Source organism: Diabrotica virgifera, chromosome 6 (assembly GCF_917563875.1).
Source record: "Diabrotica virgifera virgifera chromosome 6, PGI_DIABVI_V3a".
NCBI lineage: Eukaryota > Metazoa > Arthropoda > Insecta > Coleoptera > Chrysomelidae > Diabrotica > Diabrotica virgifera.
The window spans coordinates 228,565,214-228,582,543 of NC_065448.1; the positions used below are offsets into that span (position 1 = coordinate 228,565,214).

Consider the following 17,330-nt stretch of genomic DNA (forward strand, 5'->3'; position numbering starts at 1 on the left):
TGCTTGGGCGCCGAAAGTTTTTTGTATTATTTGTGAAAGACAAGTTACACTTTCCTACTTTCCTTTATATATATTTCTATATGCTCTGGGTGGGATTTTAACCCCCAAACCCCCCTCGGTGTGCCACTGTTCCTAACCTAATCCAAACAATAATATTTTAATTAAACCTACCTAAATATTAAATAAAAACCTAAAAGTTTCTTTGAGATAACAGAAACGTGATTTCACTGTGATTGCACGCGCAGTGAGGAATTCCCTCACTTGAAGAGGGATGTCTCTTCTTTCAACTATCACACAGCACACTGGCCGCCTGAAATATTCTATAACTTTTTCATACCCTCTCATAAACCATGCTAAAGGCATTCCTGGGTGCTTAAGGTTATCGTATTAATTTACACAATTTCATTGGTTATAAACAAATATGGTGAGGGATTTCCTCATAGCGCGTGTAATGGCGGGTTAAATAGGAACCCCCATTTTTTATTGCATATTTGGATTCCTTACGTAAAAATAAGTAATTTTTTTTCCGAAATATTTTTTCGAATTATGGATAGATGGCGTTATAATCGGAAAAAGCGATTGTTGGAAATGGAAAATTAAATTAAAAATGGAAAGTCCCCACTAAAATGGAAAACTTTATTTAACTTTTTTTGTTTTAGGACCTACTCTTCACAACCCAATAGGTCCCCATAACCCTCGAGTGGCTGCACATTTAGCATACTTTACTCCCCTGCTTAAATACCTCCTTAAAATGGGCGTGGGAAATGTCTTTATATTTTTGTGCATTTAGTTCACGTTTTGCTGCAAAATTAATTTTATTTCATATCTTTTGGTGTGAGTACAGTATCACTTGACTGTTAACATTTTTATGTTGATTATACATAATTTCAGTTCTCCCCAAAGCATGTTCACTTTCAATTTTATTAATCCTAGGTATATACAGGAAGATTTAACTAATAATTTAAATAATTATTTCAATAATTTTTAATAAAAATAAGTAATCTATTATTCTAAGTGGGAAATAAGCCACAATTTAATTTTAAAAATAAATTTATTTTATTTTAATTATTTTATTATTATTTTAATTTTATAAACACTTTCTTATTAATAAAATATGTATTTTATTTATTTAAATATTTTATTTATTAATAAAGTAATTTTTTAAGTTAACTTGTGGCTTATTTCCCATTTAGAATAATAAATGACATAAATGCCAAAAATAAATAGCTTCAGAACAATAATAGTAAAAGTAGGTAACTTTTATTCGAGACATTTCCGAATTATGGATACATGGAGAAAAAATAATAATATAATAATCGGAAAAAACGATTGTTGGAAATGGAAAATTAAATATTAAAAATGGAGAGTCCCACTAAAATGGAAAATTTAACTTAAATTTTTTTGGTTCTGGGACCTAATCTTCACAACCCAATAGGTCCTTATAACGTTCGAGTAAATGCAAATTTAGCATACTTTCCTCCCCTACTAAAAAGAATATCTTTACTTATAAAAAAATAATGATACCGATCGGTAGAGAGGTGAAGTTAAAAAAAATGGAAAGAGAAAATTATATAAAGATTCGCAGTAAAATCGGAAAACAGTACAGTGAAACCCGCTTATCAGATCACCGGTTATAGAAATAAAGACATGGATACGTTGCATACTTAAGATCCGCAAAATACCTCAATACTTTAGGAGCAAAGTGTTCAACCAGTGGATTCTACCTATCATGATATATGTATATCAAACCTGGACCCTAACCAAAGCCGATAAAATTCAACTAGCCACAATAGAAAGGGTAATGGAAAGAGAAAAGCTAGTTATACGAATGTCAGATAAAAAGAGTAACGACTGGGTAGGATCAAAAATAAAAATCGAAGATGTAACAAAACAAAATTGCCAAACCCAAATAGAGCTCTGCAGGCTACACTGCTAGGCAAAAAGACTAACATTGAAATTCGACAATACACATTGCAGACTCGGCAAACTTAGAAGACCAAGAGATACACCCGATATGAGATGAGTAGATGGCATAAAAACAGCAGCCGGAACAGATTGGAAGCAGGTTGGTCAGGACCCATGGAAGGATCTGAGAGAAACATATGTCCAAAAATGGACATTACAAGGCTAAGAAGAAGGAATAAAGACTATGATATAACTTTTACAAGACTATTATGATGACAAAGTGGCACGACAGCGCATCTTCTTGCTGCAGTCCTACATGTGTTTCAAATGCTTTTTATTGTTTATCCTGTCATTTAAGCCCTTACCAGTCATATTACTTTATCGGGAATCTAGAATTCGTCCACGGCGTCATACAATTTACTTCGTAGCACACTATGATTTAAAATCTATAAAGGGATGGTAGGTATCGATATTAAATTCTTTGGTTGTTTCCAGTATCTGCGGTAGCACATAAATCTGGCCCATTGTTGATCGACCAGATCTAAAACGAACTTGGTATAGGTCAAAAAGAAGGGTAGATAAGAAAAAAAGTACAGGAATATATCTTGGTACTTCACACAAGTGAAAAGTTTCAAAAGTAGATACCACCTAATCTAATGGCTCTGAACGAAAACACGCTTCGAATGCAGTTGGTCTCTATCATTTATTGTGCCTTATGAAATTTTGCGAGCATGTAGCCCCTCGGCGAAAACCTTGCCGACACTTTGATTATTAACTATATAAATGGCACAAGAACAAAATTCGATAAACCGTCAACCCACAATTTTCCCAAAACGCTTTTATTTCGTTAAAGTTATCCATTCTTTAAATATTTTTAGATGCAAAGTAGGTCAACCATTGGTTCTTTGAGCCACCCCATATCTAAAAATACTTAAATAAGGGATAACTGTAATGTAATAAAAGCGTTTTCGTAAAGTTGTAGATTGTGGGTTAGGCCACTGTTGCTTTGCGCGCCTCATTTATGAATTTTGTCATTTTGAATATTTTTTTGTCGGAGGGGAATAGATATCATAATGAATAAATATATATTCGGTATCCATAATTTAAAAAAAAAAGTTGTTGAAGTTTTTTTTAAGTAGAAAGATGTAATTGCACACTAACGTATAGTTTTTCAATATGTTGCCAACTTAAGCAGACGAGGTATGTATATATTATAATGCATCCCTCGTTTTTTCGTAAACTATCTCTTCCTGATAGATAAATCAATTTACAGGAACTCCATCGACATTGAAGTGCGGCTCTGACACTAGAGAACTCATCAAACCTCCCTCGACACACAAAAATATCTTTCTCTTTGTCTGGATTCCAACATTTCACTAGTTTCACTCAACATTTAAATTCAGTACGACTGTGAACTCGCTAACTTAAGGGAATTTGTCAAGAATCTAACTTCGCGATTAGTTTGTTTTAATAGGGCTCGTCTTTTTCGTGTTTTTAAACCTAGTAAATATAAAATGTCTGTTTAAAAGCTGCCCTTCGTAATTTTTTACTAGACGGTTTGCGTTTTTATTCTACAAGGCTAAAATTTTATAAAAAAAAACAACCAAAGGATTTTACCACTTTATAAAAAAAGGAACATCGATTTGTTTTATATTCTTAATTTTTTTTATTTAGTTTAATGCCTCAAAAACTAGTGACCATATAGGCATGATACAGTTGATTTTGCAGTCAGATAACTAGTGTAATGTGTGGTATGTGTACTAAGTAAATGTCTTGTTATGTCGCAAAGTCAACTTCATTGTCTTTACAAGAAGACGCTAATTGTATTCGAACGTCTGTATTTCCTCCGGTGAGTACCGATCCCACAAGGACATAAACTATTTTCATTTAGTAATTTTTAACAAATGTAAAATTTCCTATCCAATTTAGACTCGAACTCACGACCTGTGAATCGAAAGGTAGGCTCTCTTACCACGTAGCCATAGAGGGGGCTATCCTTCATATTGAAATCTTTAAAATTCTTATGGACTCTTTCATTTTTTCTACTGTGACAACAGTTCTGTAATATTTATTCCAGTATAGAAAAGTCCCTTGACAAAAAAGAAGCAGTATTAAAAATCTAGAATATTCTAGATTTGGTCGAGTATTGCAAGATTGTTTATTGTTTATTTGTAAGACGTAAAATAGATTAACTTCAGGAACACATTCACCACACCCCTGCAGGAATGGAAGAAGAAATTAATATATTCGAGAATGAAATAAGACTGGCAATCAGTAAACTCAAGATTAGTAAACTTAGATAATGATAGTACAAATGCTCAAAGCCGCGGAATAAACAGGAGTAAAATTGCTTCACTTGCTTTGAAACAAAACACAACATACCAAGTAGTACATAGACTGACGACAGGACAAAATCTGTAATTCTGACTTTACAGAAAAAAGGCTTCCCTAAATGCGACAATTTTATTCAAGCATCTTCCCTATCTCACATGCCAGTAAAATACTGCTACACATAATCAATGATTAGCTAAAAGCTTTATTATAAACAGAAATACTTCAAGAGAAAACTAGATTTACCAAAGGACATGATATTTTTTTGGAAAAATAATTACTTATTTTGAATAGATTCATGACAGTCACATGACATGGCAGACATAAAAGTCACAGATATGAACGGGCCGGATTAGCACACATCTCTAAATTAGGTACCGCGTGTCTACTAGCGAGGCGCTTGCTGCACATACAGGGTGAGTTTTTAGTGGGGGATCGGTCGATAATTACAATATGGTATAGAATATCGAAAAAACTTATTTAGAAAAAATGTAGGCAATGATATTCTCCACGCTTGGAAAATCTGTCCATTTCTACAGGGTGATCAATAACAGCGTGGTATATCAAACATATAATTTTTTAAATGGGACACCCTATATATTTTTTCATATTTATATTACACTCATAATTATTGTTCATATAATATAGGGTTTTGCACTACTATACAGAGTATTTAACAAGTTATGACTATTTTTATTTCGAAATCCCTATGAGATTAACCTGATAAATAAAGAAGTAATTTATAGACAACAATTTGTTTTATGTAGTAAGATAAACAATATACTGTACTTTTTAAATTAAATCCAATTCACATCATTGCGAATATTTGTATACAGGGTGAACTACAAAATCAAATTACGATTTTCTCTATTTTTTTAAATGGATCACCCTATATTTTACTTTTCAAAAATATTGTATTTATTATACTCTTTCATTTTTATATAGCATTCCCTATATCTAAACTTATTACTTTCGGAGATATTTTGAGTTTTCTTCAACTTTCGGGAATACATTTAATTTTTCTAGTAGAAATAAGTTGGTATTGAATGATAATTAAACAAAATTATTTTTATTCAATAAATAACTAACACAAAATATAAACCATAGTAATATGCAATGAATGTATTAATAAATGTGATATTAAGGAATTATCATATTTCCCTAATATACAAGAATCATACAATTACTACAAAAAAATATAGGTATCTTTTGTATAATAAAATTACAAGATTATTTTTATTTAATAAACAACTCACACAAAACATAAATCAAAACAATATACAACTAATTTAATAGTTTTTAGATTAATATATCAATAGCATTCTAAGCCAAGAAGTTTTTAGTAACACATTTCTAATTGCAGATTGTGACCCGCAGTTATTAATAATATAATTTTCATATTAAATTTCATTAATATGCATCAAGAAATCCTACTTTGTTAACACTCAAACTAGGTGATCTATAAATGTTTAAGGTGATATTGTTAGAGATTATGTGATTGGTCCACATTTTTTGACGGTTGAGATTTTTATACGACGGTGCTCCAGTTCTTCCAAAATTGATTTTTTTCAAGTGGGGCTATATAAAAAACCTTGTGTACCAGAAGCATCCAACAACGATTGATGATATGAAAAATAGAATAAAAGAAGCTTTTAATAATATTGACTTACAAAAATGTCAGAAATGTGGCTCGGTCATTTGAATATCGGTTACAAAATTGCATAGACGTTGAAAGTGGTCATTTTCAACATTTACTTTAGACTTATATCCTTAACATCACATTAATTGGTACATTCATTAAATTTTGTTATGGTTTATTATTTTTTTGTTAGTTATGTTGTATATTGTTCTTATTTATGTTTCATGTAAGTTATTTATTGAATAAAAATAAACTTGTTATATTATTATATACAATACAAAGTGTTTTTGTAGGAATTTTACGATTCTTGTATATTAGGGAAATATGATAATTTCATAATATCACATTTATTGGTATATTCACTGCATATTGCTATGGTTTATATTTTGTGTTAGTTATTTACCTAATAAAAATAATTTTGTGTAATTAGCACTCAATACTAACTTATTTCTACTAGAAAAATTGAATGTATTCCCGAAATTTGAAGAAAACTAAAAATATCTCGGAAAGTAATCAGTTTAGATATAGGGAATGCTATATAAAAATAAAAGAGTATATTAAATACAATAATGTTGAAAAATAAAATATAGGGTGATCCATTTAAAAAAATAGAGAAAATCGTAATTTGGTTTTGTAGTTCACCCTGTATACAAATATTCGTCAATGATGTGAATTGGACTTAAGTTAAAAACTGCATTATATTGTTTATCTTATTACATAAAACAAATTATTGTATACGAGTTACTTCTGTACATACAGGGTGTTAATCTCATAGTGATTTCGTAATAAAAATGGTCATAACTTGTTAAATACTCTGTATAGTAATGCAAAACCCTATATTATATGAACAAGAATTATGAGTGGAATATAAATATAAAAAAATATATAGGGTGTCCTATTTAAAAAATTATATGTTTGATATACCACGCTGTTCTTGATCACCCTGTACAAATGGACATATTTTCCAAGCGTGTAGAATATCATTGCCTACATTTTTTCTAAATAAGTTTTTTCGATATTCTATACCGTATTGGAATTATCGACCGATCCCGCACTAAAAACTCACCCTGTTTATAGTAATAAAATGGAGAAAAAAACTAGTTATTGAGTATTATCTATTGTAATTTGTACGCCCGTTCTACAGTTGATTTTGTCGAAAAGTTTTGTAAATATCAAAAAAATTAATATAGTAAAAATATATAAACGGAACAAACAATAGAGCCTTCGCTTAAAGAGACATTAACAAGCACTCAGTATAGATTTTTCCGTTATTGCCTGGCTGTGAGTTATCTCAAGAATTTGGCGTCGCATAAGGGCGTCCGAGGAGACGGAAGTGAAATAAATTCAGTAGAGCGTCCGATCTAAGCCAGTGTTCAGAGAATAATTCTTGTAGTTGCCCGCCCTGATGAGGGACTTGCTGAATTCCTGACAATTCGGGTAGAATGACGTGGGAACCGTGTGGATTGTTGGTGGATACCTGAAAAGGGGAGCGTATAATAATTTTCTGGAGGTTATTTTACAGGTGTATATATAAAACTTGCGATTAACGTTCCCATTTTGGAAACACAATAAAAAATACAGGGTGGGGCATTAGTGTGAAAAAGTCCAATTACTCGTTTGTCGTAAGAGATACGAAAAACATTTATTTTGTTAAAAGTTGGGGCACAGATAGGACCATAATTGAAAAATATTTTCAAATATACAGGGGCGTGCGTATTGATAGGGTGACAGAATTTTTTTTTTTTTTTTTGATAGAACAACCTTTATATTTTTATATTTTTGGATTCTTCTCAATGTTTACTTTCATAAAATATAAGGCTTTTTAATATTATACGAGGTAGTTTAAAAGATAATTACGTTTTTTTGTTAATTTCGTAGCAATATTTACACCCTGTAGAATTGTAGTGATTTGACATCAAATTTTTATTTTATGTTTAAACGATTTTTAATATCGTCTACTATTGTTAAACATTAACAGTATAGCGAAATGTTTAATTTTAGTATACAGGGTTGGTCGAAACTCGGAATGAGTATTTTCTGAGTTTTTTTAGAATGGAATTTTAAATGGTATTTTAGTATTGTAATAAAATGATATTTTATGGTACTTTTTAATTTCTTAAGCATTCCCTATACCTAAGTGCTTTGATTTGTAGGTTATTCGTGATTCTTTAAGTCAAACAATAATTGTAGCAAAAATTAGTTGAAATTTTATTAGGTGGTCGTGAAAATATTCAATAAAAAATAATTTTTCAAAAAAAAAATAATCATAATCTAGCTTGATCCTTAATTTATTAATATTGGATGAGAGATTAATAAAAACATACAATATTCTACCTAGTCGGCTATGACAATAAATTTGCTTAAACATTTGATATTGTACCATTTTTATAGTTCCAGTTGCTTTGGTACCATTACTAATATGCATTTTTCTGGTCAGGAACTGATTAATATGATTTTTGTGCTAGTGGAGTATAACAAACATGTGCTACTAGCAAAACATAAACACACACACACAGTTTCGATATGACTAGCCAAAAAGAATAATTGTTAAATCAAAGAGGGACGGGATTGACAACTAAAACCAAACTGAATAATGATTATGATTACTATAAGCAAAATTTCGGATTAGCTCTGGGCTTATCCTTATCTCTATTGTAACAAGTATATTCATGAAAGATTTCTAATAAAATATTGTACATAACCACAACAAACGTGTTTTCCATTTGGCCACATGGACCAGAAGCATTTAATACATTCTTGATAGACATCAACAATAAAGAATAAGCAATCAAATTAGCCATAGAAAAAGAAAACAATAGTAATTGCTTTTCTGATTGTATTAGTCACACAAGAGTAGCAATAGAGCATATATATTTAATAATATGTAATCAAAGTATAGATAAACAATGCTAAGGGCAACAGATATTTCAATTACGCGTGTGTGTGTGTGTGTGTGTGTGTGTGTGTGTGTGTGTGTGTGTGTGTGTGTGTGTGTGTGTGTGTGTGTGTGTGCTTGTGTTTTATTGGCACTGGTTTTCACAACCAACTGGCCAGTCAATTTCATAATAATTATTTAGATTATAACTTATCACTAACTCAGTCGAGTAATGTGTAGTGTGTGTGTTGAGTAAGTGTCTTGTTACTTTGCAAAGTCGACGTCATTTTCTTTGCAAACAGACGCTAATTGTATCCGAAAGTCTGCGGTCCCTCCGGTGAGTACCGATCCCACAAGGACAGAAACTATTTTCATTTATTAATTTATAATAAAAGAAAAATTCCTGACCCTGGTGAGATTCGAACTCACGACCATTCAGACTTTTCGGTCCAAAGGTAGGCGCTCTTACCACTGAGCCACAGAGGGGGTATATTTCAATTACTAATTACAGCATAACGTAAACATTAGAAAAGGCATTATTAAATCTTTGAAAATGCATTTCAGGAAAAATCCTGCTTACACAGATTGAGTATGAAAGATAGATAGGCCTATGTAAATATCTGCCAAAGCGTTGTTGATTGAAAATTTAAGCGACTTTTACTTTAAAAAATGAATCAAAATATTACCATGAAATTACGTTTTTGTCTTTTATTAGTCCTGTCGCCAGGGGGGGTACAACGGCCTCCTTTATTTAGATGGACTTACCCAAGTTTTTTTCATGTATTTTGACCCGTAGAATACGAATTTTTTGGGTAACAGTTGATCAGGATGTCGATAAGATTGTTATTGACCAAGAACTTGAGGAATTACATAACAGAGGTTTCTCACAAAACAAAACATTTTTTTGTATTTTTTGGGTCATTCTAAGTAAAAAATGTTCTAACAAGTTTTCCCGTAGAATGCTCAGTTTTCGAGATAAACGCGGTTGAACTTTCAAAAAATCGAAAAACTGCAATTTTTAAACCCGAATAACTTTTGATTAAAAAATAAAATAGCAATTCTGCTTAACGCCTTTGAAAGCTCAAGTCAAATTATATCGGTTTTGATTATTTGCATTGCTAAAAATTTATTGTGTTATTGTTAAACAAAGCTACAAACACCTAGTGCGTGAGTGATGTTTTCTATGATTTCTCATTTAAAATCTAACGAGTAGGTAGAATCGGTACTAGTGCAATCGAGGCTATTTCTACGTAGCATGCGTTAAAATGCATGTAAAGGCACGGGAAACATTATGTGTTTATAGCTTGGTTAAACAATAAAAAAATAAATTTTTAGCAATGCAAATAATTAAAACCGATATAATTTGACGTAAACTTTCAAATGCGGTAAGTAGACTGGCTATTTTATTTTTTAATCAAAAGTTATTCGGGTTAAAAAATTGCAATTTTTCGATTTTTTGAAAGTTTAACCGCGGTTATCTCGAAAACTAGCCATCCTACGAAAAAAATTGTAGAAACATGTTTTGCTTAGAATGACCCAAAAAATACCAAAAAATGTTTTGTTTTGCGAGAGATCGCGGTTATGTAATTCCTCAAGTTCTTGGTCAATAACAATCTTATCGACATCCGGATCAACTGTTACCCAAAAAATTCGTATTCTACGGGTCAAAATACATGAAAAAAACTTGGGTAAGTCCATCTGAATAAAGGAGGCCGTTGTACCCCCCTTGGCGACAGGACTATGTTTGCCTTGAATATTTTTGAAAACCTCTCCATGATATTTTTAACTTATACTTAGATTATTTTAGAATTATTGTGAAACTCAGCGCTGAAACTTTTATTTGTGTCAATATCATATTACTTTTAGTGTATGTATGGATAATTTCATAAAATTAACATTACCTGCCGTAATCGCTTGAAGTTGTCCTATAAAACGGATGATCCGGAGGGGTCTTCTGAAGCCCATAACCATAAAACCACGAAGGATATTCAAAGCGTTTCGGCAAGTGACAAGTTCTATAAAAGTCCGAAGTTTTTACGTTGGGATCAGGTCGATTTACCAGCCCTGGACAGTTCAAATCCATTTTAATCCTAAAATATACTCAAAAACAGATGTAGGGTTTACTGTGTAGAAAAGTCACAATAAAAACTAAAACGGGAGCTTTTAGGATGATGACAAACGTCAGTGGGTCAGATTTGTACGAAATGTATTGATCAAACTTGCTATGGTGATGTATATTTGACGATACAGTTAAATTCACATTTTTCAAGGAGTAGGTAATTATAACTAAGTATTTATAATTATTGTTTGTTGCAAATGAATTAGTAAATTGAATTAATGAATTAAATATGTATTTTAGAGAAGTATTGTTTGGAAACTCTTGTCTTGTTTGGAATTATTTACTATCTTCAATAAGACAATTTCAATTAAAAATACATTTATTTTTAAAAGAACTTCAAAACAGTACCTATTATTTTTAACTTTTAGTAGAAAGTGATACCCTCTGAGATACATTGATATCTAAAAAATTTTACGAGAATTTCAATAAAGCGGCAAATCTAGAATAGTGTGCTCTGAGGTATACCAGGTTCACAAATATAGTGCCTAGACCTATTCACAGTAATAGGTATAGGGTGAGGCAGATAACTGGCCTATTAGAAATATCTCGAGAACTAAAGGCAACAGAATCATGAAAATTTGAATAAAGGGGTTCTGAGGGATGATCTATTAAATGAAAATATTTTCATCTCTTTGCAACTTCCGGTTATACCGGAAGTTGCAAAGTTATAACTTGGTTTTTTAAATGGGACACCCTGTATATTTTTACATTCTTGGATTCTCCTGAATATTTTCTTTCTTAAAATATGAGATTTTGTAATATTATACAGGGTATTTTTAAAGATATTTACGTTTTTTTATTAATTTCGTAGCAATATTCACACCCTGTAGAATTGTAATAGTTTGACATTAAAAACTCTGCTTACGTTCAAGTGATTTTTAATATAGTCTATTATTGTTAAGAATCATTAGTATAACTAATTTTGAAATATTAGTATACAGGGTTGGTCGAAACTCGGAATGAATATTTTCTGAGTTTTCTTAAATAGAACACCCTGTATTTTAGTATTGTAATGAAATGATATTTCATAGTACTTTTTTATTTTATTAGTCTTCCCTACACCTAACTGCTTTAATTTGTTATTGGTGATTCAAGCTAAATATTAATTGCAACAAAAAATACGTAAAATTTTATTAGGTTGGCCATGAAAATATTCAATCACAAACAATTTTTCAGAAATAAATACATATTAATCCAGACCGATCCTTAAAATTACCAATAATGGTTTAGCTGTCAAAATAGCTACGTAGTTAAGATTGTTTGTGCGACTAACAATTAAGCACAAATTAAAGCAGTTAGGTATAGGGAATGCTTGAGAAATAAAAAAGTACCATAAAATATCATTTCATTACAATACTAAAATACAGGGTGTTCCATTTAAGAAAACTCAGAAAATACTCATTCCGAGTTTCGACCAACCCTGTATACTCAAATTAAAAATTTAGCTATACTAATGATTCTTAACAATAGTAGACTATATTAAAAATCATTTGAACGTAAGTAGAGTTTTAGTTGTCAAACTACTACAATTCTACAGGGTGTGAATTTTGCTACGAAATTAATAAACAAACGTAATTATCTTTTAAAATACCCTGTATAACATTACAAAATATCATATTTTAAGAAAGAAGACATCGAAGAGAATCCAAAAATGTAAAAATATACAGGGTGTCCCATTTAAAAAAACGAAGTTATAAGCAACTTCCGGTATAACCGGAAGTTGCAAAGAGATGAAAATATTTTCATTTAATAGATCATCCTTCAAAACCCCTGTATTCCAATTTTCATGATTCTGTTGCTTTTAGTTCTCGAGATATTTCTAATAGGCCAGTTATCTGCCTCACCCTGTATACCAAGAAATATACACAGCTTCTTCTTCTTCTTCTTCTTCTTCTTCGTCAGCCTGTGTTCGTCCACTGCTGGACATAGGCCTCTTCCATTTGCTTCCATCGATTTCTACTCTTGGCAATTCTCATCCACTGTTTGCCCGCGACTTGTTTGATATCATCTGCCCACCTCTTCTACGGTCTGCCTACTCCTCGCCTGTTCTCTCTTGGTCTCCAGTTTGTTAGTCTCTGTGTCCATTTTTCGGGATTATCTCGGGCAACATGTCCGACCCATTGCCACTTGAGCCTTGCTATACGTTCTGCGACATCAGTAATCTTTGTTATTTCACCAATGTCGATATTTCGAATTTTGTCTCTCAAAATAATCCCTAGCATGGCCCTCTCCATCGCTCTTTGAGTTGTACTGAGCTGCTCTAAGGTTTTCTTTGTAAAGACCATATACACAGCGGAGGTTTAAAAAGCTTGAAACTTTAAAAAGGGCCGTGCTTAGCCTGAGTACCGTACTTTTATATGAGATATCCCGTATTTAATTAGGATTTAAGTCGGTTCTAATAACTTACAAGTAGAAGATTTATAAGGGGGAAATACTTTATCTAATTTTTAAGAGGCCATTAGGATAATGAAGACACTATATCTGCGAACCTTCTATACACAAGCAAACTAACGTATCATACGGTATGTGAGCGGGTGGGAAATTCCATTATTTTTCAGTGTATTTTTAGCTATGTGGCTCCACGTCCCACTTATCGTTTTTCTTTAAATGAGGATGATGAATATGTCACTGATAATGACATACCATTATCCATTTGAATTTCAAATCTGAAGGAAAGTAACCAAAAAACCGATGAGAGCAAATTAATACAATTGGGTGAAAGAAAACCTTCAACACTACAAAATGGTCATTGAAAGTCAGCAAGAAGCTACACCTAATGCACTTACACCCTTACAACAGTCTTAAATATTTTGGGATAATTCTATTATGATGATGCGAATTTCTACTCTACTTTTACAACCGGAATATCATTCAATACCTTTTTATCTGAAATTTAAACATTTATAGAAATAGAAGTTTTAGTGGAAATAATAAGGATCCAGTCATTCAAAAACTACTGGTCAATCAACACACTACAATATTATAGAAGATTTGATGCCCATAAAAAGATTTAAAAAACTATGTAGCCTAACACACTCCCAAGATAACAGTGCAGATCCTTACCAAGGTACCTTTTGAAAAGGGTTATATCAAATTGTAATAAAAGTGAAGGAGTAAATCAGTACTCTATTCTCTACTCAGTTTTGATGTATTTCATTTTGGTACTCTACTATGTTGTGCTATGACTACAAAATTTTTCTTTCTCTGCACCTTTTTCTTTTATTTCTGTCAGTTATCTATCGATCTCTGATATAAATTTTCATACCCCCATTTGTAGGTACAGTTACGATCACTGAATAGTTTACACCTTAATTTTTATATTGTAATACTGTAAAATTGCAGTGTTATGTCGTACAAATCTGATAAATTTCAAAGTAAAAAAATTTAAAAAAGTCAATACGTGTCAAAAATTTCGCGTGTTGGAAAATAAAATAAAACGATACCAAACTCCTCCAAAAATCCTCTTTGTATGCTTTCCATTTTGTTAATTTTTTTAAGTGCCTCGACAACTAATGGACCTTGGCATGTTTGTTAAATTTTATAAAATATATTTATTTTATTTTGATTTTTTAATTTTAATCAACCTATTCTAGGTACACCACGGGTAACGTCATTTTGACGTTAAAGGTGCGTTTAAACAAGGTAAAATTTAAAAAAATCGGCTCATAGACACGTAAGCCTGTAAACTATTCAGTGATCGTAACTGTACATATAATACCTACGTGTTCAATTTTTTACACGAGAAAAATTATTTTTACTTAATTATTCCCAAATTTTGGTGCTCTATCTCAATCATAACAACTCCGCCTGTGGTGACAAATGGGTGAATCGAGTAGCTCAGGAGTCACCACTGCCGGTCCTAAGCCCGGATAAAGGAGGAAGGTTGGGCAGTGGGCTGACAACCCACTCCCGGAAAAAACACACTGTTACGAAACCTGAACATTTGCCTCGGAATACAGGACGGAACTTTCGGAAACGACTCAAGCTACGAAACATGGACTATGCATTTGGAAACTGGAATGTGAGGACGCTAAATAGACCAGGAGCTCAAACCGCACTTCTGCAAGAACTAAAAAGATATAAGATCATGATTACTGCTCTTCAAGAGACGAGATGGCTGGGGAAAGGTGTCAGGGACACTAAAACGCACACAATTCTATATAGTGGGAAGGAACAAGGAAGCAAAGAATGTGGAGTCGCATTTGTGGTGGATAATGATTTTAAGTCAAAAATCATCGACTTCCAGGCAGTCAGTGAAAGGATATGTAAGTTGAGAATTCGCACCCACTTCTTCAACCTAACAATGATAAACATTCACTGTCCAACAGAAGATCAAGAGCAACATACAAAGGAAAGCTTTTACCAACAGCTGGAGATAGTATATGATAATGCGCCAAAAAATGACATCAAGATTATAATGGGTGATATGAATGCTAAAATAGGCAAGGAACCGCAGTTCTATGGCACAATAGGAAAACACTCTCTGCACAATGAAACAAGCGAGAATGGGGAGTTTTTGATAAATTTTGCCACCAGTAAAAACATGGTTATAAGTTCCACATGCTTCCCACATAAAGGCATACACAAAATGACATGGATTTCACCAGATGGAACCACAACCAATCAAATTGACCATGTGCTGATAGACAAAAGGGCAGCCAGTAGTATCTCCGATGTGAGAACACGACGAGGAGCATGCTGTGGATCAGACCATCTTTTAGTACAAACCAAATTTAGATGCAGAGTTAACAGCAAAAGAAACGAAAGACAACAAAGAACAAACAAACTGGACCTGGAAAAACTGAAGATTCAGGAATGTAAAGAGAAGTTCGAACAAGAAGTCGCAAATGAGTTAAGGACGCTAGAACTGCACTCCATAGAGGGCAAATGGACTAATATCAAAACAGCAGTACTGACAGCAGCAGCGTCCACCCTGGGAAACAAGAAAAAGGAGAGAAGAGCAGCATGGTTTGATGACGAGTGCAGACAAGCAATCGAGGAAAGAAATGAAGCACACAAAATGTACATAACAAGAAGAACACGGGAAAGACGAACATTATTTGAAGTCGCAAGACGGAAAGCAGACAAGACATGTAGAAATAAAAAGAGAGCCTATGAAAATGGACAAATAGAAAAAATGGAAGAACATTTCAAAAATAACGAAATTAGAGGGGCTTACGAATACCTAAAAAAGATAAAAAGTGGGTATAAACCTCAAACAAGTCTATGTAAAGATGAAAGTGGGCAAATAATCAGTGACCAACAGAAAGTCACAGAAACCTGGAAGCATTATTTTCAGACACTACTTGGAACTCAAGTAGACATGGAAGATGAAATGGGTATGATCTACGTAGAAGAGAATGGAGTAGAAGCTCCAACCATAGAGGAAGTTTTCGAAGCCATTAAGGCCCAGAAAAACAATAAAGCTCCGGGAGTTGATGAAATACCAGCAGAACTATATAAGGTAGGTGGCGACCACCTAGCAAGTCACATCCACGCGCTCATCAGAGACGTATGGCAAGAAGAGAAAATACCCGACGACTGGAAGAAAAGTATAGTATGCCCGATCTATAAAAAAGGAGACAAACTCCAGTGCAAAAACTACCGTGGAATCTCTCTACTATGTACAGCATATAAAGTCCTCACGTATATTATAAACCAGCGGCTCCAACCACTAGCAGAAAATATTATTGGAGAGTATCAGACGGGCTTCCGACGGGGAAGATCGACACTGGATCAAATATTCACAGTAAAACAGATCTTGAGCAAAGCATGGGAACACGATATTGATGTTCACAACGTGTTTGTAGACTTCAAACAGGCATACGACTCAGTCAAAAGGAACAAACTATACTATATATTGGCTGAATTGGCAATACCACACAAGTTAATAAGACTCATTAAAGCCACAATGGATGAAACTCAGGCATGTGTACGAATACAAAACCACCGGACAGACTTTTTTAACATTTCGCAGGGACTAAAACAGGGAGATGGGCTGGCCCCAACATTGTTTAACCTGGCACTGGAGTATGCGGTTAGGCAAATGCAAACTGGACGAGGAAATCTACTGATCAACCGAACGGTTCAACTGGCCGCTTATGCTGATGATATTAATATTATGAGTAGAACATCAACAGGAGCACAGGAAACATATGCAGAGTTAAAAACACAAACAAAAATGCTAGGTCTGGAAATTAACACAGAAAAAACAAAAATAATGACTCAGACGAGAAGAAATATAGTCCCAGAAAACATTATACATGAAGATGACATTGAAACGGTTGAAAAGTTTACATACCTGGGAGTAGAAATATATGCCGACGGATCAGAAGATGGAGAAATAAGGAAGAGAATAACGCAGGCAAACAGAGCTTATTTTGCCCTCTCCCATATATTTCGGTCAAAAAGTGTCCACCGAAATACAAAGATGAGAATCTATAAAACCTTAATTCGACCAA

The 17,330-nt window shown here is 32.8% G+C and overlaps 2 protein-coding genes across 2 annotated transcripts in view; both read right to left on the reverse strand.

Annotated features, from left to right (window-relative positions):
• Positions 1-17,330, reverse strand: part of LOC126886765 (C-type lectin domain family 4 member G-like) — a 304,748-nt gene that overhangs the window by 258,069 nt on the left and 29,349 nt on the right. The gene's annotated exons all lie outside the window — the stretch shown is intronic.
• LOC126886766 (piercer of microtubule wall 1 protein) lies at positions 6,977-10,952 on the reverse strand. Its single transcript, XM_050653790.1, has 2 exons — positions 10,652-10,952; positions 6,977-7,352 (listed from the first exon to the last, which is right to left on the reverse strand). Exons 1-2 carry the CDS (start codon positions 10,831-10,833, stop codon positions 7,220-7,222), a joined length of 315 nt encoding a protein of 104 aa, XP_050509747.1. The 5' UTR covers positions 10,834-10,952; the 3' UTR covers positions 6,977-7,219.